Genomic DNA, 25,919 nt, shown 5'->3' with positions numbered 1-25,919 from the left:
CGGTCGTCTGTACGACTCACCGGACATGTCCGCTCGGCCGAAAGCCCTTGCATGCGTTGAAGTGATTCGATGCATGCGTGGAAGCAGATATCCCCTGTTCCCTGCATGTGCCGATGACATCGGCACATGTGCACTAGAGCAAACTGATGTAATGGAACCTATATGCGGCTGCATCAGTCAGCGTGCCATTACCAGGGTCTCCTGTACACATGAGCGGGAGTGACATCATTACGGCTCCGCATAGCGCCGGAGCCGCGTAACCTGGAAGTAACCCCGGGAGACATGTCTGCAGCTGGAGGGGGAGACGAGGACAGCTACGGGGCTTCGATGTAAGGTATGCTATGCATACTGGCTCATTATGCCTTTTTTTTTGGGGGGGGGGGGGTTACAAGAGTTTACTTCCTCTTTAACCACTTGCTTACTGGGCACATACACCCCCCTCCTGCCCAGGTGAAATTTCAGCTTTCGGCACTGCGTCGCTTTAACTAACAATTGCGCGGTCGTGCGACGTGGCTCCCAAACAAAACTGACGTCCTGTTTTCCCCACAAGTAGAGCTTTATTTTGGTGGTATTTGATCGCCTGTGCGTTTTTTATTTTTTGCGCTATAAACAAAAAAGAGCCACAATTTTGAAAAGAAAATACAATATTTTTTACTTGTTGCTGTAATAAATATCCCAATTTAAAAAAAAAAACACATTTTTTTTCTCAGTTTAGGCCGATACGTATTCTTCTACATATTTTTGGTAAAAAAAAAATCGCAATAAGCGAAATGGCGGCGATCTGCGATTTTTATTGGGACTGCAACGTTATGGCGGACACATCGGACACTTTTGACACATTTTTGGCGCCATTCACATTTATACTGCGATCAGTGCTATAAATATGCACCAATTACAGTATAAATGTGACTGGCATTGAAGGGGTTAACACTAGGGGGGTGAGGAAGGGGTTAAATGTATTCCCTGCATTGTGTTCTAACTGTAGGTGGAGGGGGGGGGTGACTGGGGGAGGTGACCGATCTATGTCCCTATGTACAAGAGACACAGATCGGTCTCCTCTCCAGAGACAGCACCGCTGTCTCTGTGTAAAACGGCAATGAGAGATGATCTCATATGTTTACATATGAGATCATCTCTCATTGGCCGCACAGATCGCATCGCAAACGGCCACTCTGATTGGCCGTTCGCGGCGAACTGTAATTGGCTGTGTCCAAGGGACACGGCCAACACAGGTTCCCCGCTGTGCGCGGGGAACGCCCAAAGGGGCGGACGTCAATTGACGTCCAGTTGGATTTTCAGATCCGCGCTGTAGCCGTCATTCGACTATAGCGCGGGTCTGAAGAAGTTAAACACTAAACCCTTTTCTGACATTTGTTAATTTCAAGTTAAAATGATTTTTGTTTGGTGGAAAATTACTTAGAACCCCCCAAACATTATATATATATATATATTTTAGTAGAGACTCCAGAGAATAAAATGGTGGTTGTTGCAATATTTTAAGTCACACTGTATTTGCGCAGCAGACTTTCAAATGCAATTGTTTTGGAAAAAATTACTTCAATGAATAAAAACAATAAATAATGAACCAGTAAAGTTAGCCCAATTTTTTTGGTATATTGTGAAAGATTTTACGCCGCGAGAATCATGATCTTTATTCTAAGCAAAAAAATGTAGATGTTCATTTTGCCCAGAATCGTGCAGCTCTACCATACATGGATCGAAATTCAGGTGTTCCCTGCTGGACCAGCTGAATTTCAATCCACGTATGGCAAATGTTACCCAAAAAGTACCCAAAGCAAATAAAGTTTGATGCCATTTCCCCTTTAAGTCATAATACAACTAAAAGTCAATCAAAAAGTTAAAATAAACATTTGTGATGGGTTGCTATGAGATGTGACATCCACACCGAACGTAAAAATCTTCAACAGATCTACTTCACGAGAAAGAACTTCCAGAACGGAGCAGACAGAATTCTGCACATGTTGTATTAGAGCCTCTTAGTTGCATATTTTCCATTTTTAGGAGTTTCATCTTCTAATTCTAAGCAGAAAACGATGTCTGACATGTGACTACTTGTCACTTCCCAGCTCGAGGTGGCACTGCCCGCTGTGACACTTCCCGGATGCCATGTCACACTCAAGAAGGCATCTGAGGTAACATTACATTTAACTACCGTTTAAATCCACACAATTCTATGTGCTAGGGATCTGACAACCTATACATAATTTATTATTTACAGAATAATATCATTATCAAGCCAATGCCTTTGTAACAGCACAGCTATAAAATATACATTACATTCAAACATTCAACGCTCAGCAGTGTCTTCAATTTTTCTTAAATATTGTTGAATGGAAAATGTCTTTATTACTGTATTTAATAAAAACTGCCGTTTATATTACCGATCAGTTACAGCCGCTGGTTACATTATCACACTGAACACGCCGTCTCCTATTGGAACTAATGCAGACGTAATGCTGCAGGGTCACCAAACTAAACACAAAATATTCCCCCTGCATTTTTACCTATTCTTACACACTATACATTTGTGTAATGTAACAAAAATAAAAAATTTACTTGCTACAATTTCCAGTAGGTCCTGCAATACCTCCATGTTATGTACAATTCGAATTTCCAGGGGAGAGACAACTGAAAGAGCCCCTATTTCAGGGATATGCAATTAGCGGACCTCCAGCTGTTGCAGAACTACAATTCCCATGAGGCATAGCAAGACTCTGACAGCCACAAGCATGAACCCAGAGGCAGAGTCATGATTGGACTTGTAGTTTTGCAACAGCTGGAGGTCCGCTAATTGCTTATCCCTGCCCTATATGTTATACAGGGGTGTCCAAACTTTTTTCAAAGAGGGTCAGATTTGATGAAGTAACCATGCGCGAGGGCCGACCATTTTGCCTGACATTCTGCGAACCATTAAAATTCGGTCTAAGTTTGTTCGTTCGAGCAACTATTACACTGCCCAACAAGAATTCTCTTCCCTTGGTGGCTGTGTGTGGTGAAGAGATGAGCTCAGGCGTGTTATTTGGATATACCGTATTTATCGGCGTATAAGACACACCTTCATTTAAAAAAAAAAAAAATCTTACATTTTAAATAAAGAACTGTGAATCAAAATAAGGGTCACTGCCCATCAATACAGCCTCACAGGTGCCAGAAATGCAGCACCCCCGTTACCCAGAATGCATCACCCACGTTGCTCTAAATGCAGCACCTCCCTTGTCCTGAATGCAGCACCCCCCTTGTCCTGAATGCAAAAAAATGCATCCAAAGTCGGGGGTCGTCTTATACGCCGGTGACAGTCTCTGTGCTGCGAGCGTCCATGATTTAAAAGCCGCTCCTTCTTCTCAGCGTGTCCTGTGATAGGCGGAACACAAATCTTCCCAGCAGCGCCTCTGTTCTGTGTTCCTCCTATCACAGATGCCTTCTCATCCTCGGACGAGAGGACGTCTGTGATAGGCCGAACACAGAACAGAGGTGCTGCTGGGAAAATTTGTGTTCCGCCTATCACAGGACACGCTGAGAAGAAGGCGCGGCTTTCAAATCATGGACGCTCGCAGCAGAGACTGTCACCGGCCTGGAAACAAATCAGCAAAACGTGAGTGATGGCACTGTTGGCACAGTGGGGGCAAGTGATGGCACAGTGTGGGCAAGTGATGGCACAGTGTGGGCAAGGGATGGCACAGTGGGGGCAAGTGATGGCACAGTGTGGGCAAGTGATGGCACAGTGTGGGCAAGTGATGGCACAGTGTGGGCAAGTGATGGCACAGTGGGGGCAAGGGATGGCACAGTGGGGGCAAGTGATGGCACAGTGGGGGCAAGTGATGGCACAATGTGGGCAAGTGATGGCACAGTGGGGGCAAGTGATGGCACAGTGGGGGCATGTAATGTAATGGCACAGTGAGGAATGTAATGTAATGGCACAGTGAGATTTGAAAAAAGACTGTTTCTGTCAGCGGTTCCGACTACCCCTCAGCTTCCAGAAAGACTAGTAGGAAAGGGGTAGTCTTATATGGCGAGTATATCCCAAAACCAACATTTTTCCTGGAAAATTAGGGGGTCGTCTTATACGCCGGGAAATACAGTATTTATTATCTGCATGTGGGATTACATATTTTTTTTTTTTTTTACACATATTACACAACTTTATTTAAAAAATCCTTAAAGCGGGGGTTCACCCTTAGAGGGCACTTTTCCCCCTTCGCTTCCTGCTCGTTATTACTAGGGGAATCGGCAATTTATTTTAAAATATGTGCAGTACTTACCCGTTTACGAGACGCATCCTCTCCGTCGCTTCCGGGTATGGGCTTCGGGAATGGGCGGTCCTTCTTGATTGACAGGTTTCCGAGAGGCTTCCGACGGTCGCATCCATCGCGTCACGATTTTCCGAAAGAAGCCGAACGTCGGTGCGCAGGCGCAGTATAGAGCCGCACCGACGTTCGGCTTCTTTCGGCTACGAGTGACGCGATGGATGCGACCGTCGGAAGCCTCTCGGAAGGCTGTCACTCAAGAAGGAACGCCCGCTCCCGAAGACCCATACCCGGAAGCGACGGAAGAAGATGCAGCTCGAAAACGGGTAAGTACTGCACCTATTTTAATATAAATAGCCGATTCCCCTAGACCGAACGAGCAGGAAGCTAAGGGGAGATTTTTTTTTTTTTTTTAAATGGGTGAACTCCCGCTTTAAGACGTTCCTTTGTCCTTTTTTCAGTTAGATGTATGAAAGCTACTTGGTGACCTTTAAAACTCCCAGCATGAAGTGTCACTGGTACTAATACAGAACGTTTCTCTTTTACCAACCATTCCTCGCTCAGATCTGTCCTCATCTTCCTGACATTGTAGCGGGATAGAACAACATTGGAAAAAGCAATGTTATTACAAGAATCTGGGCTGACATTCTCATAAACACTGACACACAGATCACCGTTCAAATGAGGATTTTATCTAGAAAGCAAGTGTTTATCCACTCCAGCTGAAATATGCATCAAAAGCAATTACTAAAAAGGTCATATTCCCCATACAGCTCAGATCTTCAAATGTGTGCTTGTTTTATTTACAGACCAAACAGAATCGACTTAAAACACCAACAAAAAGTGCTTTAGGGCCAATTTCCTGATACAGAGAATGATAACTGACGCAGATAACTCGCCATTTAAAACACTAAAACACAACAAATTAGAAGGTTTACTACAAAGTGCATTGCAAAATAAAACACTGGCAAAGTTCAGGAGCAACAAAGCTGTAAATCAGATACAGATAAATGTGTTTACATGATAACCAGCAAGTCAATTAACTATAGACTCAGCCGTACGTCTGCACTGGCACTCACACACCTTTTATTTAAAGTGTCATTAAACCAACATCATTAAAAACTGTCAGTACATGCTGTTCAGTCACTTAGTCACTACGGGATTTGTCTTCTGCGTTCTGCACAAATACTGGTTAATCATTCCGTTCACTGTCTCTCCCTCCCTGTGTCCCCTCTGCAGCCTGAGATTGTGTAGACCAGCCGTTGCCACATCTACTGAGCATGTTCCAGTTTCAGTTCCCTTCAAAGCTGTTTAGTTCCTCCTTTCTACCTATGCAGCTCATGACTATAGTCACACATGTGGATGTACACACACTGGTAAATGACAGACCACCCTCTCCCTCCTCCTCCATGCCCACTAAAGAGCTAAACACAACGGGGAAGGATATTACATCTTGATTGATGGAAGGCCATCTCCCTGTAATTTAAGCAATAGACACACAATAGACTCAGGCTGGAGGGGCGTGAAACAGGCCGTGATTGACAGAACCTCCCCCTAGATAGCCTACACAATGTTTTTGCACAGAAATAATAAAGATTTGAGTTCAAATACATATTTGTATAATGATTATTTGAAAAATTCATTTGATATTAAATATGTATTTTTACTTTATATTTGGAAGGTTATTTAATTTTTTTTGTGTGTATGTGCCGGCAGCAGAGGACTAGAAGCTCCTCCCACCAATGTTTCCCTGCAGATGGACTGGGAAAGAGCTGGGTCACATGACAGCTGTATACCGTGTTTTTCCCCGAAAATAAGACCTACCCCGAAAATAAGACCTAGCATTATTTTCCAGGAGGGCTGCAATATAAGCCCTACCCCGAAAATAAGCCCTAGTTTAAAATGTTTGTAACATCCTATAATCCACTCTATTACAGTAGTATATAATGTACAATGTGTGTGTTTCTGTAATATAATTGCGGGGAAGAGAGCTCCGGCGGGTCACAGAAGCGCCGAACGGCGCTATAACGAAGGTATTTGGCACAATTATATTACAGAAACACACACATTGTACATTATATATTACTGTAATAGAGTGGATTATAGGATTTTACAAGCATTTTAACTCAGTTTACACTGGGGATTCCTGACAGGCAGGGAGAGAGAGGGGGAGAGAAGACCGCACATTACATGGTAAGACCTACCCCGAAAATAAGCCCTACTGTGTCTTTTGTTGCCAAAATTAATATAAGACCCGGGCTTATTTTCGGGGAAACACGGTATCAATTATGAAAAAGGGTATTATTTCCTAATTAAAATAAATACAGTGCTATCATCTATATACTGTACTTAAAGAGAAGGAATAATGTAAATTAAACATTGTGGGCCAGATCCACAGAAGAATTACGCCGGCGTATCTATTGATACGCCGCGTAATTTCAAAGTTCCCGCGTCGTATCTTTGTTTTGTATCTACAAAACAAGATACGACTGCATCTGGGCTAGATCCGACAGGCGTTCGTCTTAGTACGCCGTCGGATCATAGGTGCATTTTTCCGGCGGCCGCTAGGTGGCGTTTCCGTTGAATTCCGCGTCGAGTATGCAAATTAGCTAGTTACGGCGATCCACGAATGTACGTCCGGCCGGCGCATTTTTTTACGTCGTTTGCGTTCGGCTTTTTCCGTCGTATAGTTACCCCTGCTATATGAGGCGTACTCAATGTTAAGTATGGCCGTCGTTACCGCCTCGAATTTTGAATTTTTTACATCGTTTGCGCAAGTCGTTCGCGAATAGGGATTTGCGTAGAATGACGTCACCGTCGTAAACATTGGCTTGTTCTAGTTTAATTTTGAGCATGCGCACTGGGATACCCCAACGGACGGCGCATGCGCAGTTAAAAAAAAGTAATTTACGTCGGGTCACGACGTATTTACATAAAACACGCCCCCATCACATTGATTTGAATTACGCGCCCTTACCCCGCCAAAGTTACACTACGCCGTCGTAACTTACGAGGCAAATTCTTTGAGGATAAGGAAATTACGCTGTAAGTTACGGCGGCGTAGTGTATCAGAGATACGCTACGCCGGCCGCAACAATGCGCCGATGTACGTGGATCTGAACCTGTGTGTTTAGTATCACTTAAGGGACCTTTCACACTTGTGTGACCTGAAAGTCGCGCAATTTTGCCACGACTGATGCAATTTTCCCCCGACTTGAAGCAATACCTGTGTAATCTTGAGGTCTATGAACCTCAAGTCGCATCAAAGTCAGACCAAAGTAGTACTTTGAAGTTGCACAGATATGAATGGTACTCATTGGAAATCATGGGGTACGACTTGTAATGTGACTTTGCAGTCCTAAGTCACAGGAAAATTCGCACAAGTGTGAAAGGGGCCTTAGGGTTGTGGTTCAATCAGTTACAGGTTACTTCATAATAATCGCATTTGTAACAAATATAGCTCTTTAGGCATCCCCCATAAAGGTCAAAACAAACTAATGGCTGCACCGACAGTCAGTCCCTCTGGCAATGCCATTGCCCTTTCCTTTTCTGGGAGTGTCTAACTACTGTCTGTGCTGGCTCAGCTCCTCTGCCCCTCTACTATACCCCCCTACATGACCTTTTATAGGGCTCCCGGGGTAAGAGCAAAGGGCAATACTATCGATCATCCATTCTCAACCAAGGTTCAGTGAAACCCAAGGATTCTTTTAGAGGTTGTTATGGGTCCCTTGAGCTGTGGCTAACCAATCTACTATTGATGGGGCCTGTATAGTCTCATGGAAAGAAGGATATAGGTGTCCCCTAAATATGTAAGCAAAAAAACATAGTCTCACCACATCCCTAAATTAAAGCTAATTTGTGTACCCCCGAAGGGGGTGTGTTTCCTCGGTGGGACTTTTTACTTGGGAGACTGGTTAATAAGTAGAGATAAGAGACTGACTAGTCATCAATTTTGTATCAAAGGAGTATCAAATTTTATTAAATATTGTTGTTCATAGACAACACATAGAAACTAGTATTACAACGTGGGGTAAAAGCATCCAAATGACCAAAAAGGAAGGAAAGCACGGCCCAGGGCATACAATTTGTCAGAGGCGTTACTCAGAGGCGACAGCCCTGCATCACCCTTGCCCTGATGAAGAGGCATTACTCTCCATAGCCTCGAAACGTTGGCACATCTGTCTGTACTCAATAGACAGTTCTCTGAGGGTTTCGTTGCAATTTTTGTCGCTATAATATATCATTTTTCTTTTATGTTTTGTTATCATTGATGTTTAACGCCTCTGACAAATTGTATGCCCTGGGCCGTGTTTTTTACTTCCTTTTTGGTCATTTGGATGCTTTTACCCCACGTTGTAATACTAGTTTCTATGTGTTGTCTATGAACAACAATATTTAATAAAATTTGATACTCCTTTGATACAAAATTGATGACTAGTCAGTCTCTTATCTCTACTTATTAACCAGTCTCCCAAGTAAAAAGTCCCACCGAGGAAACACACCCCCTTCGGGGGTACACAAATTAGCTGTATAGTCTCATGGTCAACACCACTTGGGAGAGGCAGCTGCATGACTCCCAAGACTTGGGTTTGAAGGTCTTCCCATTGGCCAAAAATGTAAGAGGGCATTTTTCCCACTGACCACCAATGAATTGGTGTTAGCAGGGGTTCCCTGAGATCAATTATTTCAAGGGTTTTACTGGGGTAAAAATGTCAATTAAGGGTGCCATTGAGTGTCACTTGAGTTACATACGGTATCTGAGTCTACTGGGGCTGCCGACATCCCAACTAAGATAGTGACACCCCTAGCAGTGTCAGGGCTTTTTGATGTCCACACATACACGTAATCAACATTTATAAAATGTGGTAAAGAACATATCGATCTTATCGGAAGATTTCTGTTTATATGAATCCTCTGCTGACAGGGTCTCTTTAAAGACGATCTTGTAATCATGTAAATACACACTTGCCTTCTATACAGTTACACATTTACAATTTTTGAAGCTTTAATAATGTAACAATGCTTTACAATGAACATCCTCCTCAGCCTGAATTAATAATGATCGGGGTAAGACAACATGAACACACAAAACCAAATTCTCTAATGTATCCAGACTGCAAATCACATCATAAACTTTCAAAAGTCAGCGAAAGCACAACAAATCCTGCAAAGAACTGCTAAAGATCGGTGTAATTAATCTGCTTCAGTAAGCTGGTCTGTCACTCTCACTCGCTGCCGTTCCTCCACATCATGGCACATAGTGTTTGCTAAATTCCAATTAGTCTCTGATTCACTTTTTAGCCATTACTCTTCTATGTAAAAAAAAAAACAGTGCCACGAAACCTTCTCACACCGTAACCACAGTCTTTCATGGTTTGATGTTCAACAACAACAAGCTACCAATACCCAACATGAACATGACTTAAAACAACCAGCGAAGGTGACAACGTGCTACTACTACGTTCCTCAAGCAAATAAAAATACTCCCTCACCTGCAATTTGGAGGAGGATCCAGCGTTATCTCTGCAAGTTCTTTCTGAATTCTAGAAAGGAAGAAAAATAATAGCATTTATTGATCTATTTTTTTATTTTTTACCAAATCATCTTTTTATTTATTTTATATACAAACAACAAAAACAACATACAACCCAAGCCCGTATTAAGAGGGTATAAAAATTATAAATACCGTATATACTCGAGTATTAGGCCCCGTACACACGACCGAACATGTCTGCTGAAACTGGTCCGCAGACCAGTTTCAGCGGACATGTTCGGTCGTGTGTACGGCCGACCGGACAATTTTCCGGCGGATCGGACAGGTTTCCAGCGGACAAATGTTTCTTAGCATGCCAAGAAACATGTCCGCTGGAAGCCTGTCCGTCGGACATGTTCGGTCGTCTGTACAGACTCACCGTACATGTCCGCTCGGCCGAAAGCCCTTGCATGCGTCGAAGTGATTCGACGCATGCGTGGAAGCATTGACCTTCCAGGGCCGCGCACGTCGCCGCGTCATCGTCGCGGCCACGTCACCGCGTATCGTGTCCGCGCGGATTTCTGTTTGATGGTGTGTACAACCATCAGACAGAACCCTCCGAGCGGACATGTCCGATGAAACCGGTCCGGCGGATCGTTTTCATCGGACAGTCCGTCCGTGTGTACGAGGCCTAAGCCGAGTTTTTCAGCACATTTTTTTGGTGCTCAAAATGCCCCCCTCTGCTTTTACTCGAGTTACCTTTTTGTACACGTAGCTCCACTCTTCATCTACAAGTGTGCAAAGTTTGCGGTCCAGGGGTCCACCGATTTTTCAAAGACGGGCACCCCTTCCATAGACTCCCATGTTAAATGGTAATTTCTCCGGTAAGTTTGGGGACCCGATACTGGTCGGTCGTAGGTTCCCTAGGACCCAGAACTTGGCACACATGTAGTCCCATTTCTCCGATACAAGTGTTGTCTGGGGAACCTATGGTTGAGGAGCACCGATTTTTCAAAGCCGGGCACCCCTTCCATAGACTCCTATGTTGAACTTCAGTCTAGTCATGGGCACAGTAAGGCATGTGCACAGTGAGACATGGACACAGTGAGGCATGGACACAGTGAGGCATGCACATGGACACAGTGAGGCAAAGTGAGGCATGCAGATGGACACCCTAGGCTTATACTTGAGTCAATAAGTTTTCCCATTTTTTTGTGGTAAAATTAGGTGCCTCGGCTTATATTCGAGTCGGCTTATACTCGAGTATATACGGTGTATATATTGATCTTTAGTTTTAACACATACACAGCCTAGAGAAAAGACCATTCAATTTTTACTTACAATAAACTGATTACAAACCTGGGCAAATCAATCTGAACTTTAATAATAAATAATGCGTAATAAACACAGCAAGAAAAAAGTGCAATACAAACAGCAACCATTTGAGGCCATTTTGTCAGTCCAATAGCGCAGAAATATTCTATTGGGTTAGAATACACAAATCCCCCAAAAAATAGGTTTTCAAACCTCCAGATGCTCCAGGCAGTAAGACTTTGCCGATCTACCTAGTATCATACACACAATCACCTGGCTAAGTGTGAGCTTCACCCTGCTGTGCTACACTACATACTACACAGACTGCAGTGTCTATCCTAGACTTTCTTTACTTCTTTTTACCACAAAGGAACCTTTTAAATCATTGTAAACCCTCACATATACCCAATAAAGGGACTACCCTCAGGTGATGAACAGAGATGAAACAAATCCTCCTATGTAAAGAAAGGAGTTCATAGATCCATAATCTATGAGGATGGCCACATCCCTGGTATGTATAAGAAAGAAAGAGAGATACCCCCGGAAAAAGGACTTTTAAGGCCAAACTCAAAATTATTAAAAAAGTTTATTTAAATGGACCAAGCAAGATACGGTTGATGCTTGTTAACAAGTAAACCTTGACAATCAAGGTATATGTATACAACAACAGTTGCGAATATGTATGCAAATAGACAACACCAAGGATAGAAGTGCACCAAGTGTAAATAAGAAAAAAAGGGGAGGGTAACAACACAAAAAGCAGTGTATTATACAACATAAAATTAAAAAAACACTCTCCAAGGGACGGTGGAGGATGCCCAACGCGTTTCTGGTCTTGTGAGGAAGCAGCAGACCATCATCAGGGGCCACAGGAGTGTAAGGTGTATAAATTCTCAATCGTTTGTAACACTAATAGAGTAATCCCTTGATGGTATAGATGTGATTTATGGGCTCAGGATAAGATCCCCTCAGGTTTAGAGGCACAACTGTGCGTGTCCAAGAACAAAAGCAGGTCCCGATATGGGAGGGTTTTTTAATGAAACCCTTGAAGCTCGCTCAGGTGGATCCGGTTTGGATAGTCCTAGTCTGGGTGTCAAGGAAGAACCTTGATTGGTCAGTAGACTAGATTTTTAGGGGGGACAGTTGCTGGAGGTAGATACAATAAAGCCCAATGGGCATTAGTCCCAAATTCGGAGGGTACCCCCTGGCTCTCAGCGGTATGCTGAGAGGCTGAGTCAGCTAATGGTCAGGCTACGGGGCCAATCCTGACATTATTGTCACTAATGCAGAGCCTGGACTAGCTCTGTGACGTCAGCTGACAACGGGCAGGACTAAGTAGTAGGGTCAAAAGAGCTAAGACCATACTTCTCCTTTAATCTGTAATGCTAGCTAGAGGGACTCCAAAGTATGAAGTTAGCAGTGTAGATGCTACAAAAACATTCCTATAGACTGATGGTCTCCAAACTGCAGCCCTTTGCAAGACTTTATCTGGTTCTTGGGGCACTATTCCTCCTACAGATACAAGACCCTATTCTTCCCACTGACACCAACAATAGGGCACTATACCTCCGACTGACACCAATAATGGGGCATAATTCCTCCCACTGACACCAACAATGGGGCACTAGCCTTCTCCCTAATGTCAAAGATGTGGCCCTGTTTACTTCCAGGACAAGGTCTACCCTTACTGGCCCCCCTAAATGTTTAGAAAAGGTTTGGAGGCCCCTGCTATAGACGTTGCTACATCCTATGGGAACATTTCCCTCAATACACTCATTCAGATTGGGCACCAAAGGCAAGGTGAATGCTTTGCAAATATTTACGAACTTCTCTCTTTTGATGGCAAGCTGTACAAGATCTAAGCACCTGTCTGAATCAGTTCTCTGGTTTGGGAAAAGTATTAACCAAGTAAATTAAATGCACTGACAGTTTTAATTCCATGAGCTTGGAGGAAATGAGGAAATGATTGACATGGTTAATGATTGTCTATTGTTCTGGATCAATATCAATACATCTTGCTATGGTCATTATTTTATGCTAACAACAGTAAGCTTTCAGTGAACTCAAGAAGTCAGTCACCTTTTAGTTTAAATTAGTCAAATAAATATATAGAGGCAGCTGTGAACATTGCAGCTCTACCATATTGATTTCATGTAAGGTATTCCATATATAGATTTCTTGACTGAAAATCAGGAGCACTAAAAGGATCTGAAAGGAGCTGTCTAGGCAGAATTAACATTATTCAATCACACTCAATTTACTACTCTGTCATTGTAACTAATTATTCAATTTCCTGCCTATAATGGCATTCTGTTAAAAGGTAAAAACAAAGCATTACCAAAGCAAGATCGTAAAAACAGAGAATTTATAAATCATTTAAATGCAAAAAAAAATAAAAAAATAAACAAACCTTGAAAACAATTACAATAACAGTAATGTTAGCATTATTAACACAAGCAACATCCTGAAATTAGACTGATTTGCAAAAAGAATATATATATATATATATATATATATATATATATATATATATATATATATATTGTGTGTGTGTGTGTAAACTGCTTCATACAAAGTAATCATTTCATATAAAAAAGAGACTAAAGCCTGGTACACACTGCAGATGGGCGAGCGGAGAAAAAAAAACTGACAGCTGAGGTCAGATCCGCTGTACTAACAATCCGTATAAGTACAGCAATCTTTTATTGAAACAGTCTCCTTGTAACATCCCTGTGAGTTTCCAAACCTCTTTTTCCCCCTCACCTCTGTTTGTTTGGAATGAGCAGTGCGCAGTAAAAGCCTACTAGTGTCCCCTGACGAAACGCATAAGGGCGGAGTGACGTGCTGACGTTACGCCACCACTTCCGGTATCGGAGCTGGCAGACATTTCTGTAAGTGCACTGTGTACATGGTTTTAAAAGTTTGCCGGTTCCTTGACATTTGGGTGTTTTTAATAAGTCTCTACACTATATACAGCCCTTGGTGTTGGTTCTATGTAGTGATCAATTTCCTCCCATAGAGTATCTGCAAAGGTGACATGTCTGTGTCCATTAGTGAGAGGTGTCTTGACTACTCGTTCCCAAGTTTTCTGTGATGGAGTTGGATGACCATGTGTATGTGGCCAGGTGTTGTTGATACAAACGTGCTGCTTGATGCTTTCCATTGGCAACTATAGAGCTGGTGAGTGGTGTCAGTCACAAAGCAGTGTTGTACTATTCAGATGGTGGAAGGTATACATACAAGTGGACACATTAATTCCCGGAGGATTCTTTTCACTTGCTTTATATTTATGGTGAAAGTCACAAGGGGATACACTGAATTTTGGAGGACTTTATTTATATAATAATAATGTGTGTGTGTATATATATATATATATATATATATATATATATATATATATACACAGTACAGACCAAACGTTTGGACACACCTTCTCATTCAAAGAGTTTTCTTTATTTTTATGACTATGAAAATTGTAGATTCACACTGAAGGCATCAAAACTATGAATTAACACATGTGGAATTATACATAACAAAAAAGTGTGAAACAACTGAAAATATATTTCATATTCTAGGTTCTTCAAAGTAGCCACCTTTTGCAGCAGACACATCTCTAGAACTGGTAAGAGGAGACTGTGTGAATCAGGCCTTCATGGTAGAATATCTGCTAGGAAACCACTGCTAAAGAAAGGCAACAAGCAGAAGAGACTTGTTTGGGCTAAAGAACACAAGGAATGGACATTAGACCAGTGGAAATCTGTGCTTTGGTCTGATGAGTCCAAACTTGAGATCTTTGGTTCCAACCCCCGTGTCTGTGCGACGCAGAAAAGGTGAACGGATGGACCCTACATGCCTGGTTCCCACCGTGAAGCATGGAGGAGGAGGTGTGATGGTGTGGGGGTGCTTTGCTGGTGACACTGTTGGGGATTTATTCAGAACTGAAGGCATACTGAACCAGCATGGCTACCACAGCATCTTGCAGCGGCATGCTATTCCATCCGGTTTGCGTTTAGTTGGACCATCATTTATTTTTCAACAGGACAATGACACCAAACAAACCTCCAGGCTGTGTAAGGGCTATTTGACCAAGAAGGAGAGTGATGGGGTGCTGCGCCAGGTGACTACCTCTTGAAGCTCATCAAGAGAATGCCAAGAGTGTGCCAAGCAGTAATCAAAGCAAAAGGTGGCTACTTTGAAGAACCTAGAATATGAAATACATTTTCAGTTGTTTCACACTTTTTTGTTATGTATAATTCCACATGTGTTAATTCATAGTTTTGATGCCTTTTTTGATGATTTTATCTCTGTGCTGACCTTTTAAAATATACCTCACATTAAATGCTATCATGTGCACTGCTCTATGTACACCACAAATCCCATAGTCTATAGTCTACAGTACATCCCGAGAGCGAGCAAGAGAGGGCAGCTAAGTTTCTACATACAGAGAAATCAGTGAGAGGGAACATAGCCACCCTCTAACAGGAAACCAAATCACTGCCAAAAAAGGGAATTCAGAGATCTGGAGGAAGCAGAGCAACAGAAATAACTTTTTTGAGTTAAAGTGGAGGTTTACCCAAAAACTTAAATTTTAACATTACATTGAGGCTCATTTTGTGAAGGGGAATCGGGTGTTTTTTTTTAAATCGAAGCAGTACTTACCGTTTTAGAGAGCGATCTTCTCCGCCGCTTCCGGGTATGGGCTGCGGGACTGGGCGTTCCTATTTGACTGACAGGCTTCCGACGGTCGCATACATCGCCTCACGATTTTCCAAAAGTAGCCAAACGTCGGTGCGCAGGCGCCGTATAGAGCCGCACCGACGTTCGGCTTCTCATGACGCGATGTATGCGACTGTTGGAAGCCTGTCAATCAAATAGGAACGCCCAGTACCAAGTGTCCTGTATAAGTCATTTACAGTATACCATTCCAATGAGTAGCAGTAGAAGATTGGAGCCTGCCTGTTCCCAGCACCCAATACAGTGCAAAGTCCATATTTTTTCGTATTATATATACACACACAGTATCTCACAAAGTAAGTACACCCCTCACATTTTGTAAATATTTTATTATATCTTTCTATGTAAAAACACAGAAGAAATTACACTTTTCTACAAAGTAAAATAGTGAGTGTACAGCTTGTATAACAGTGTAATTTTTCTGTCTCCTCAAAATAACTCAACAAGTCTAAACCGCTGGCAACAAAAGTGAGTACACCCCTAAGTGAAATTGTCCAATTTGGGTCCAATTAGTAATTTTCTCTCCCCGGTGTCATGTGACCAGTGTTACAATGTCTCAGCTGTGAATGGGGAGCAGGTGTGTCCAATTTGGTAGTGTAAACAGAGGGTTAAAAAGCCCCAAGACCAGCGCAAAGTGGAAAGCAATTAGTATTAATGATACTAAGGAGCGGTACGTTGTATGTGAAAAGGGAGTCAAAAAACAAGTCAATATTAAATTGATTCAACCACGCTCCTTAAAAAAATAAAATGCAAATGTGCAAATATCTGAAAAAGCAATCTCATCTGAGAACCAACATTAGTAAATAATATAAATTAACATTAATAAATAATATAAAGTCCAAAGAAAATTGAGTCCGACAACTGGCAGAAACACCCATAAGAATTAGCACCTCATCCCAAAAATTATGTATATAAAGTGAGGGAAGAGAACAAGGGGACTTTTGCGGTGCTCGACATATGGTAATATTGTAATGGGAAACAAATAGACTAGGATAAAATGTAACAATTTTTTTATAAAATAAAAAAAAAATCACACAAAGTGCATCTGCGATGATGTTAATAAGTGTTCAAACAATGTATCAAACCCTCAAGCAATGTATCAGAATCTTCAAATCCTTGCTGAGCGGTAAAGTGACTGTAGGTCTTCCACCACCATCAATTGTCACACAGTCTACTCACCAGGTTTCAATGACCCCCAGGGTAGTCAAAAAACGCTTGTGAATATTTCCCGCAATCCCAAAGGTGGTCACACCAAACCTCCAACTTCCAGGACGCTCCCACCGATGGCTCCAAACCGTTCAAACCACGTTCCCAGCAAAAAAAAGATTTTCAAAAGGTTTGTCCAATTGGTTAGTGGAATAAAGAAGAAAGGGCTTCCATAGTGAAGTATGCCACAGTTTTATTAAAAGAATCTGCTAAAAACAAAGTAAAACAGCAGTTTCTTGCAGCTTTAAAAATCCATGTGCTGGGAAACACCGTTGTGCATTCCAGCTACACCACAAACAGCGGCAATAATGTATCACAGTCATGGGTATCTGACTGATACGTCATTTGCGCGGTTTGTGGATTGTGGAAGTTCCTGCTGCAAATATTCACAAGCCTTTTTTGACTACCTGTAATGGGGGTCATTGAAATCTGGTGTGTAGGCCTGTGAAAGTTGATGGTGGTGGAAGACCTACAATCTCTATCTTACTGCTCAGCAAGGATTTGAAGATTCTGATACATTCCTTGAGGATTTGATACATTGTTTGAACACTTATTAACATCAGCGCAAGGTCTCTAACATCCACAAGAGGACTCCAGTGGCAACCTGTGAAGCTCTGGTAAACTCCATGCACATGAGGGTTAAGGCAGTGCTGGAAAATAATGGTGGCCACATAAAATATTGACACATTGGGCCCAATTTGGACATTTTCACTTACGGGTGTACTCACTTTTGTTGCCAGCAGTTTAGACATTAATGGATGTGTCTTGAATTATTTTGAGGGGACAGTAAATTTACACTGTTATACAAGCTGTACACTCACTACTAGGGGTGCAACGGATCATGCCCGATCCGCGAGGGTCGACCTGTTCGGATCGGCACAGTATGCGATCCGCGGAACGCACCACTTTGGCCTAGTTCCGGAGCGGTCGGCCATCTTCGTACACTCGGCGGCGGTGTGCGCTGACGTCATCACCCCTCCCTCTGCTTGTGGATCTTTTCTATTCTGCAAGAGCGCTCTGACTCTGCATGCAACCTGAGTACAGTGAGACGGACCGAGTACATCAGTACAGTGAGTTGGCTAATGGCTATTACAGTGGGAAAAATGGCTATACACAGTGTTAGGCCTCGTACACACGACGGGACATGTCCGATGAAAACGGTCCGCGGACCGTTTTCATCGGACATGTCCGCTGGCGGACTTTGGTCTGATGGCTGTACACGCCATCAGACCAAATTTCCCGCGGACAGCGAACGCGGTGACGTGGCTGCGCCGTCGCCGCGACAATGATGCGGCTACGTGCGCGACCCTGGAAGGTCAATGCTTCCACCAGGGCTGTGGAGTCGGAGTCGAGGAGTCAGAGTCGGGGGAAATTTTGGGTACCTGGAGTCGGAGTCGGCAAACAATGCACCGACTCCGACTCCAACTAAATTTAGATTGGAATAAAAAAAAAAAAAAGCAAGTTTAAATGTCCCAATTCACAAAAAGTTATAATTAATGACTTCTCTACTGTAAGAATAAAGACCAATGCATGCAGTGCCTCACGTAACCGCAAAACGAACACGTTAAGTGACCGTGAAGAAGCATGCTTTTCATGTGCTTCACTATATGGCACGCAACGCACAATTAGGAGCTGCAATACTTATACTTTCCATAGTGTTGTGTTCTGCTTTTACAGGGAACGCATGTTAGAGAACCAGTAAGTGTCCAAATAAAAAAATTCGCAGGAGTTTTATAAAGCACTAAAAGAAGTTGAAAAGTATGATCGCTCATCAAAACGTACTGTTGAAGAAGCCATCCTTGTTTATCCAGAGATCGTTAGTGATGTGGCCAGAATAGTTACTGCAATGCCACCCACCCAAGTCAGTGTGGAAAGATTATTTTCAGCCCTAAAAATAATAAAGTCTGACTTTAGAGCCTCTATGAAAGAGGATCTGGCAGAGGCAATTCTCTTCCTTAGAACTCTACATTGAATTGATTTGCATTTGCTAAGCCTAGAACTACATTTCAAGATTAATATAAACCATTTCTAGGTTTTGCAGATTTTGTTTTTGGTTCATTATAGATAAGCTTTGTTTTTGTTCTAAAACAACCAAATAATGTGGTTTGTATTTTTGAACTGGTAAAGATCCTGTTCCTGATGTTTATGCCTGCTGCTACTATCCAGCCACTTGATTGTTTCATTGTGTTTGTATTTTGCTTAAACTGTGCAATACAGTAGACTGTTGGCTTCCCAGCCAGTAGTCCTGTGGTAGGTTGCGTTTCTTTCCCTAAAGGAATGTATAAAATACATTCGCATATTAATACAGAGGAGTCGGGGAGTCGGAGTCGGAAGTACATAAAACTGAGGAGTCGGAGTATTTATCTACCGACTCCACAGCCCTGGCTTCCACGCATGCGTCAATCACTTCAACGCATGCAAGGGATTTCGGCCGAGCGGACATGTCCGGTGAGTCGTACAGACGACCGAACATGTCCGACGGACAGGCTTCCAGCAGGCATGTTTCTTAGCATGCTAAGAAACATTTGTCCGCTGGAAACCTGTCCGATCCGCCGGAAAATTGTCCGGTCAGCCGTGCAGACGACCGAACATGTCCGCGGACCAGTTTCAGCAGACATGTTCGGTCGTGTGTACGAGGCCTTACTGTTTACTAGTGTGGGGGCAATGTTGGCTATGACTATTATTACAGTGGGAAAAATGGCAATTACAGTGTTACTAGTGTGGGGGCAATGTTGGCTATGGCTATTAATTATAGCCATAGCCAACATTGCCCCCACACTAGTAAAACAGTAACACTGTAATTGCCATTTTTCCCACTGTAATGGTCCCAAAAATGTGTCAAAATTGTCCGATGTGTCCGCCATAATGTCGCGGTCACGAAAAAAAATCGCTGATCGCCGCTATTGGTAGTAAAAAAAAAAATATTAGTAAAAATGTAAAAAGACAAAACTTTTGTTTGTCTTGTGTTTTTTTTTTTTTTTACTGATCCGAAAATGATCCGATCCGTGACTCCTGATCCGAGGATCGATCCGATCCGTGAGTTTTTTGATCCGTTGCACCCTTACTCACTACTTTACATTGTAGCAAAGTGTAATTTCTTCAGTGCTGTCACATGAAAAGATATAATAAAATATTTACAAAAATGAGGGGTGTACTCATTTTTGTGAGATAATGAAAATATAAACACACACTCACACACAAGATGATCATATCTCCCATTAAAGTGAGACTCAACCCACTGATTTATCAGTTTCCCAAAATAGTTACATTAAAGGAATGCCGTGAATGGTAGCTGTCACAGTTGCTTGTGCTCTTAAGCGAACTGTCAAGCCATCAAATGTCTGGTGTCCTAAATGATTACAGTGTAATCAAGCAACTAATCAGAAGACTACACAGCTAAAATCTGCACCACCCATTGCCCAACAGGGAAGCACATGCACATCTAAAGCAGGGCTCGACAAATCCCGGGCGCCAGGTCGCCATGGCGACTAGAAATAGGGTCCTGGCGACTTTTTTTTTGTGAGCTGGCGCCATCTGGTGGTGAGCCGTTGGTATTACAAGTTATTACCACCAGATGTGTGAGCTGGCGCCATCTGGTGGTGGCCGTTGGTATTACAAGTTAAGCATTACAAGTTAAACAGCAATTCTAATGTAATTTTTCACTATTTTCACTGCCATCTTCTTCCCTCTAATAAGAACCCCCAAACATTATATATATTTTTTATCCTAACACCCTAGAGAATAAAATGGCGATCGTTGCAATACTTTCTGTCATGCCGTATTTGCGCAGCGGTCTTACAAGCGCACTTTTTTTGGGAAAAAATTACACTTTTTTTAATTAAAAAATAAGACAACAGTAAAGTTATCCCCATTTTTTTTAATATTATGAAAGATAATGTTACGCAGAGTAAATTCATACCCAACATGTCACGCTTCAAAATTGTGTCCCCTCGTGGAATGCCGACAAACTTTTACCCTTTAAAATCTTCATAGGCGACGTTTAAAAAAATCTACAGGTTGCATGTTTTGAGTTACAGAGGAGGTCTAGGGCTAGAATTATTGCTCTCGCTCTACCAATCGCGGCGATACCTCACATGTGTGGTTTGAACACCGTTTACATATGCGGGCGCTGCTCACGTATGTGTTCGCTTCTGCGCGCAAGCTCGACGGGGTGCGTTTTCTGGCTCCTAACTTTTTTAGATGGCTCCTAGATTCCAAGCAAATTTGTCAAACCCTGATCTAAAGGGATGCTGGGATAAGTTCTTTCATATAATGCAGGGTGGTGCGACTTGATCTTACTAAGAAGCAAAGAGCAGCCAGTAGAGACAGTGATGATGTTACTGGATCTCAAAAGAGGTATTTGAAATGATTTGATAAAAAACTCTTTGACTGCGCATTGATGAGGCTCATGGGAAGGTATTATATGTGTACATTGCACTTTAAAAAGGGATAACAAAATAAAATAAAAAAACTAGCAGCACATGGTAACGAATTCACCACCGAAATCATAAAAATCTGTTTATTTTCAATCCATTAAAAGCACTGAAAGCATAAGCAACAGACAGATGCATTTCATGGACGGACAAAATAATGGGTTATCCTTGAAATACATCTGTCTGTTGCACGTCTTCACTGCTTTAATGGAGTGAAAATAAATAGATATTCATATTTTCTACAGAACAAGGTTTTTCTGTAAACCGCTATGCTTCATGCTTTTTCTTTCTTTCCAATATGAATAACTAGCAATGCCCACATGCTTGGCTAAGGTTATGAGAGGAAGTTTTGAATAGTAGCAATTATTGGGACACATATAAGTATGCATGAGTAATATTAGTGTTATAAGCTTCAACAAAAGACGGACGGAAGAAAAAAAAAATCCCCAGAAAAATTTCAAAGCATGCACCACAATATCCTGAAATAAAATGAAATTGTGTGCAGGAGCTCTCGCCAAGATGGAATGTAGAACATACTATGCATAAAATAAAAGGAAGGGCCTCATTATTTCAGCACCCAACAAAACTTGACACACGCCAACACCATATATACGAGACGAAATACAATGTACGGCACTCTAAATGTCGGATTAAAGGAAACTACTGTATTAAAAAATGGGTTAGCTGCCACTGCTGACATCGTTTGAAAACATTAACTGCTTATCATTTGCTTTAAAAGTTAAATATTCAAATCCAAATATGTATTTTCCTTGTCTGTCAGCAGATGGAGCTATAGGTATCTTTTCACATTTTCCTGCTCTACTCCTTTTATTCTGTACGAAAAAAAAAAATACAAAGTTCAATAGCTCAAGCCAAAATGTACCCACACATGTGAAAGAGTCAGAGAAGTGACTGCTTCTCCTCACTCCTGCTTTCTCTATATGGTCCAGTTCTGCATTTAAATCACAGATAGGTAGATTCACATAGATTGGTGTAAACTTGCGGCGGCGTAGCTTAGCGGGTTTAGGCTACGCCGCCGTAAGTTAGCTAGGCAAGTATATGATTCTAAAAGTACTTGCCTGCTAAGTTACGGCGGCGTAGCCTAAAGCGGGCGGGCGTAAGGGCGCCTAATTCAAATGTGTCTAAGGGGGCGTGTTTTATGTTAATGGAGCTTGACCTTACGTTTTTGACATTTCTTTTAAAACTGCGCATGCGCCGGGCGCCTACATTTCCCAGTGTGCATTGCGGCTAAGTACGCCGCACGGGCCTATTGATTTCGACGTGGACGTAAACGACGTAAATCCCTATTCACGGACGGCTTACGCAAACGACGTAAAAATTTCGAATTTCGAAGCGGGAACGGCGGCCATACTTTAACATTACTATTCCATCTACTAGATGGAATAACTTTAGGCCTGATAATGCCTTACGGAAACTGCGTAAATGTACTGCGGCGGCCGGGTGTACGTTCGTGAATCGGCGTATCTACTAATTTACATATTCTACGCCGACCACAATGGAAGCGCCACCTAGCGGCCAGCCTCAATATTGCAACCTAAGATAGGACGGCGCAAGCCGTCCTATCTTAGATATGTTTAAGCGTATCTCTGTTTGAGAATACACTTAAACATAAGTCGGCGTAGATTCTGAGTTAGGTCGGCTTATCTACTGATAAGCCGGCCTAACTCTTTCTGAAACTACCTAAGAGTGTTTAAAGGTAAACAGCTTCTGCTTTGTGTTGAGATGACCAATTCTTTGTCATGCCTTACACGTTTAAATCCATAGTGTTTCCTTTTAAATGTAAGGTTAAAGTGGATGTAAACCCACTCTCATCCTTTCTAAACTACTACCATAGTGCTGATCTATAAGGATATACAAGCCTCCTGCATGTATCCTTACCTGTCAAATGTCTCCCCTCTGCCTGTTATAAGAACTGAAAAACTGCAGATTCTGTGGGTGGGTCTGTTGTCTGGAGCTCGATGGGTGGAGTCGTGATGTCAGTAGACTCCCCGCCCACCTCGCTGAGGCTGCTGAGAAAGGGACTGGGGAATATGTGTCCCTAGTTCCTTTCCCTGTCTCAAAGGGGAGATGTCTGTTAAGACCCCTGATATCTCACCAAAGTCCCCCAACAGGGCTGATAAAAAATATTAAAAAATATTTGCAATAAATAATAAAAAAGATTATTGTAAAACATTATAAAAAATAAAAGAAAAAACACACTGCCACTGCCCCCCCCCCCACTTAAAAAAATAAAGCATTGTAAAAAAATAAATAAAAAAAAATCAATTATACCAAAAAAAAAAAATGTAAAAATAAAATAAAAAATTGTAAAAAAATAAAAAAATAAAATAAAACAATTGTAAAAAATAAAAAAACAATTGTAAAAAATAAAATAAAAAATGGTAAAAAATAAAATTAAAAAAGTGTAAAAAAATAAAATAAAAAAATTGTAAAAAATAAAAAAACAATTGTAAAAAATAAACTACTGTCACATGAGATTAAAAAAAAGTATCGGTAATCGGTATCGGTGAGTACTTGGAAAAAAAAGTATCGGTACTTAAAAAAGTGGTATCAGGACAACCCTAATTGTAATCTCTAACAAACAAGGCCCTCTGATTCCTCTTGTACCAAATTGTATTGTAACTGTACTGTCTGCCTTCATTCTGTAAAGCGCTGAGCAAACTGTTGGTGCAATATAAATCCTGTATAATAATAATAACATTTTAATGGCATCTGTTCCTGCATATAATAGGCCACGTTTTAGTAATCTTTATAATATTAAGCGCTGAGCAAACTGTTGGTGCTATATAAATCCTGTATACAGGCATACCCCACTTTTAAGTACACAATGGGACCACAGCATGTATGTAAAACGAAAATGTACTTAAAGTGGATCAATACCTTTTTTCACTTCTAGGGTGTAGTGGGGGGTCAGGGGCTGTAGTGGGGGTGCCAGAAGCTGTAGTTGAGGTCCCAGGGGCTGTAGTGGGGGTGTCAGGGGCACACTGGAACAGGGCGGGCTATACTCTCGGAGCTTCAGCTCCTTCTACTGTGGAGGCAAAATGTCTGTACAGTACTTGTAAGCCACTTTACATACACTCGTGGGTATGTCCTTACTCGCGAGTGTATGTAAAGTGAGTGTACTTAAAGCGGGGTATGCCTGTAATAATAATAATAACATTTTAATGGCATCTGTTCCTGCATATAATAGGCCACGTTTTAGTAATCTTTATATCAATTTGAAGTGTTTGCAATGAACAAGTATACTTTAGTTTTGCTTTCAGCTACCATCCAATGATTGCCAGGTGTCGTCTTATTGGCAGGCTTGTCGCACGGTGACAGTTGACAGCTGTTTTAAGACAATAAGTCTGAAAATGTAATCACAGGTTGACAGTAGAGTCTTCCTTCCATCACAAATCTTAACAAACAAGGGCTTATACCTCACCCAAGGACAGCAGGTTCAGCTAGTTTAGGCTTCACGTGTTACAAATTAGCAGAAAAAGTCACCAAAGGGACTAAACTGCCTGAAAAAGCTTCACATTACATCTATCTAGTCAGTGTATGTACTATAAAAAAACATTTCTCAGACTACAAGGCAAAGATTTGCCCACTACCTAAGGGGACACCAGAAAAACTGTTGAAATAGGTATACAGTATGTGAATTCCTCTAACTGCTATAGGTTCATAACTCTATGCAGCCTCTGCCATACAGCACGGCCAGGTTCTTTACGTCCACCGCATTGGCAGCATAGCTTGATTAACCACTTCATTACTGGGCACTTAAACCCCCTTCCTGCCCAGACCAATTTTCAGCTTTCAGCGCTGACGCATTTTGAATAACAATTGCGCAGTCATACAACACTGTACCCAAATTATATTTTTATAATTTTTTTCCCACAAATAGAGCTTTCTTTTGGTGGTATTTGATCACTTCTGCGATTTTTATTTTTTGCGCTATAAACATAAAAAAACTGAAAATTTTGAAAAAAAACACAATATTTTTTACTTTTTGTTATAATAATATCCCAATTTAAAAAAAAAAAAAAATTCCCTCGGTTTAGGCCGATACGTATTCTTCTACATATTTTTGTTTAAAAAAATCGCAATAAGCGTATATTGATTGGTTTGCGCAAAAGTTATAGCGCCAACAAAATAGGGGATAGATTTATGATTTTTTTTTTTTTTTTTACTTGTAATGGCTGCGATTTTTTTGTCAGGCCTGCGATATTGCGGCGGACATATCGGACACTTTTGACACAATTTTGGGACCATTCACATTTATACAGCGATCAGTGCTATAAAAATGCACTAATTACTGTATAAATGTGACTGGCAGTGAAGGGATTAACACTAGGGGGTGAGGAAGGGGTTAAATGTATTCCCTCATTGTGTTCTTACTGTGTGGGGGGAGGGGACTGACTGGGGGAGGTGACCGATGCTCTGTCCCTATGTACAAGGGACACAGATCGGTCTCCTCTCTCCCTGACAGCACGT

The 25,919-nt window shown here is 41.8% G+C and overlaps 1 protein-coding gene across 1 annotated transcript in view; it reads right to left on the bottom strand.

The window, feature by feature from the left end:
- The window catches only part of LOC120940252 (ubiquitin-conjugating enzyme E2 E2), a 292,835-nt gene that overhangs the window by 198,335 nt on the left and 68,581 nt on the right, over positions 1–25,919 (bottom strand). The window contains exon 3 of the mRNA XM_040352988.1: positions 9,758–9,808. Coding sequence (XP_040208922.1) covers positions 9,758–9,808 — 51 coding nt within the window. The remainder of the gene's footprint in view (positions 1–9,757; positions 9,809–25,919) is intronic.

This window comes from Rana temporaria, chromosome 5 (assembly GCF_905171775.1).
Source record: "Rana temporaria chromosome 5, aRanTem1.1, whole genome shotgun sequence".
Lineage (NCBI taxonomy): Eukaryota > Metazoa > Chordata > Amphibia > Anura > Ranidae > Rana > Rana temporaria.
This window is presented reverse-complemented; position numbering and strand designations above follow the sequence as displayed.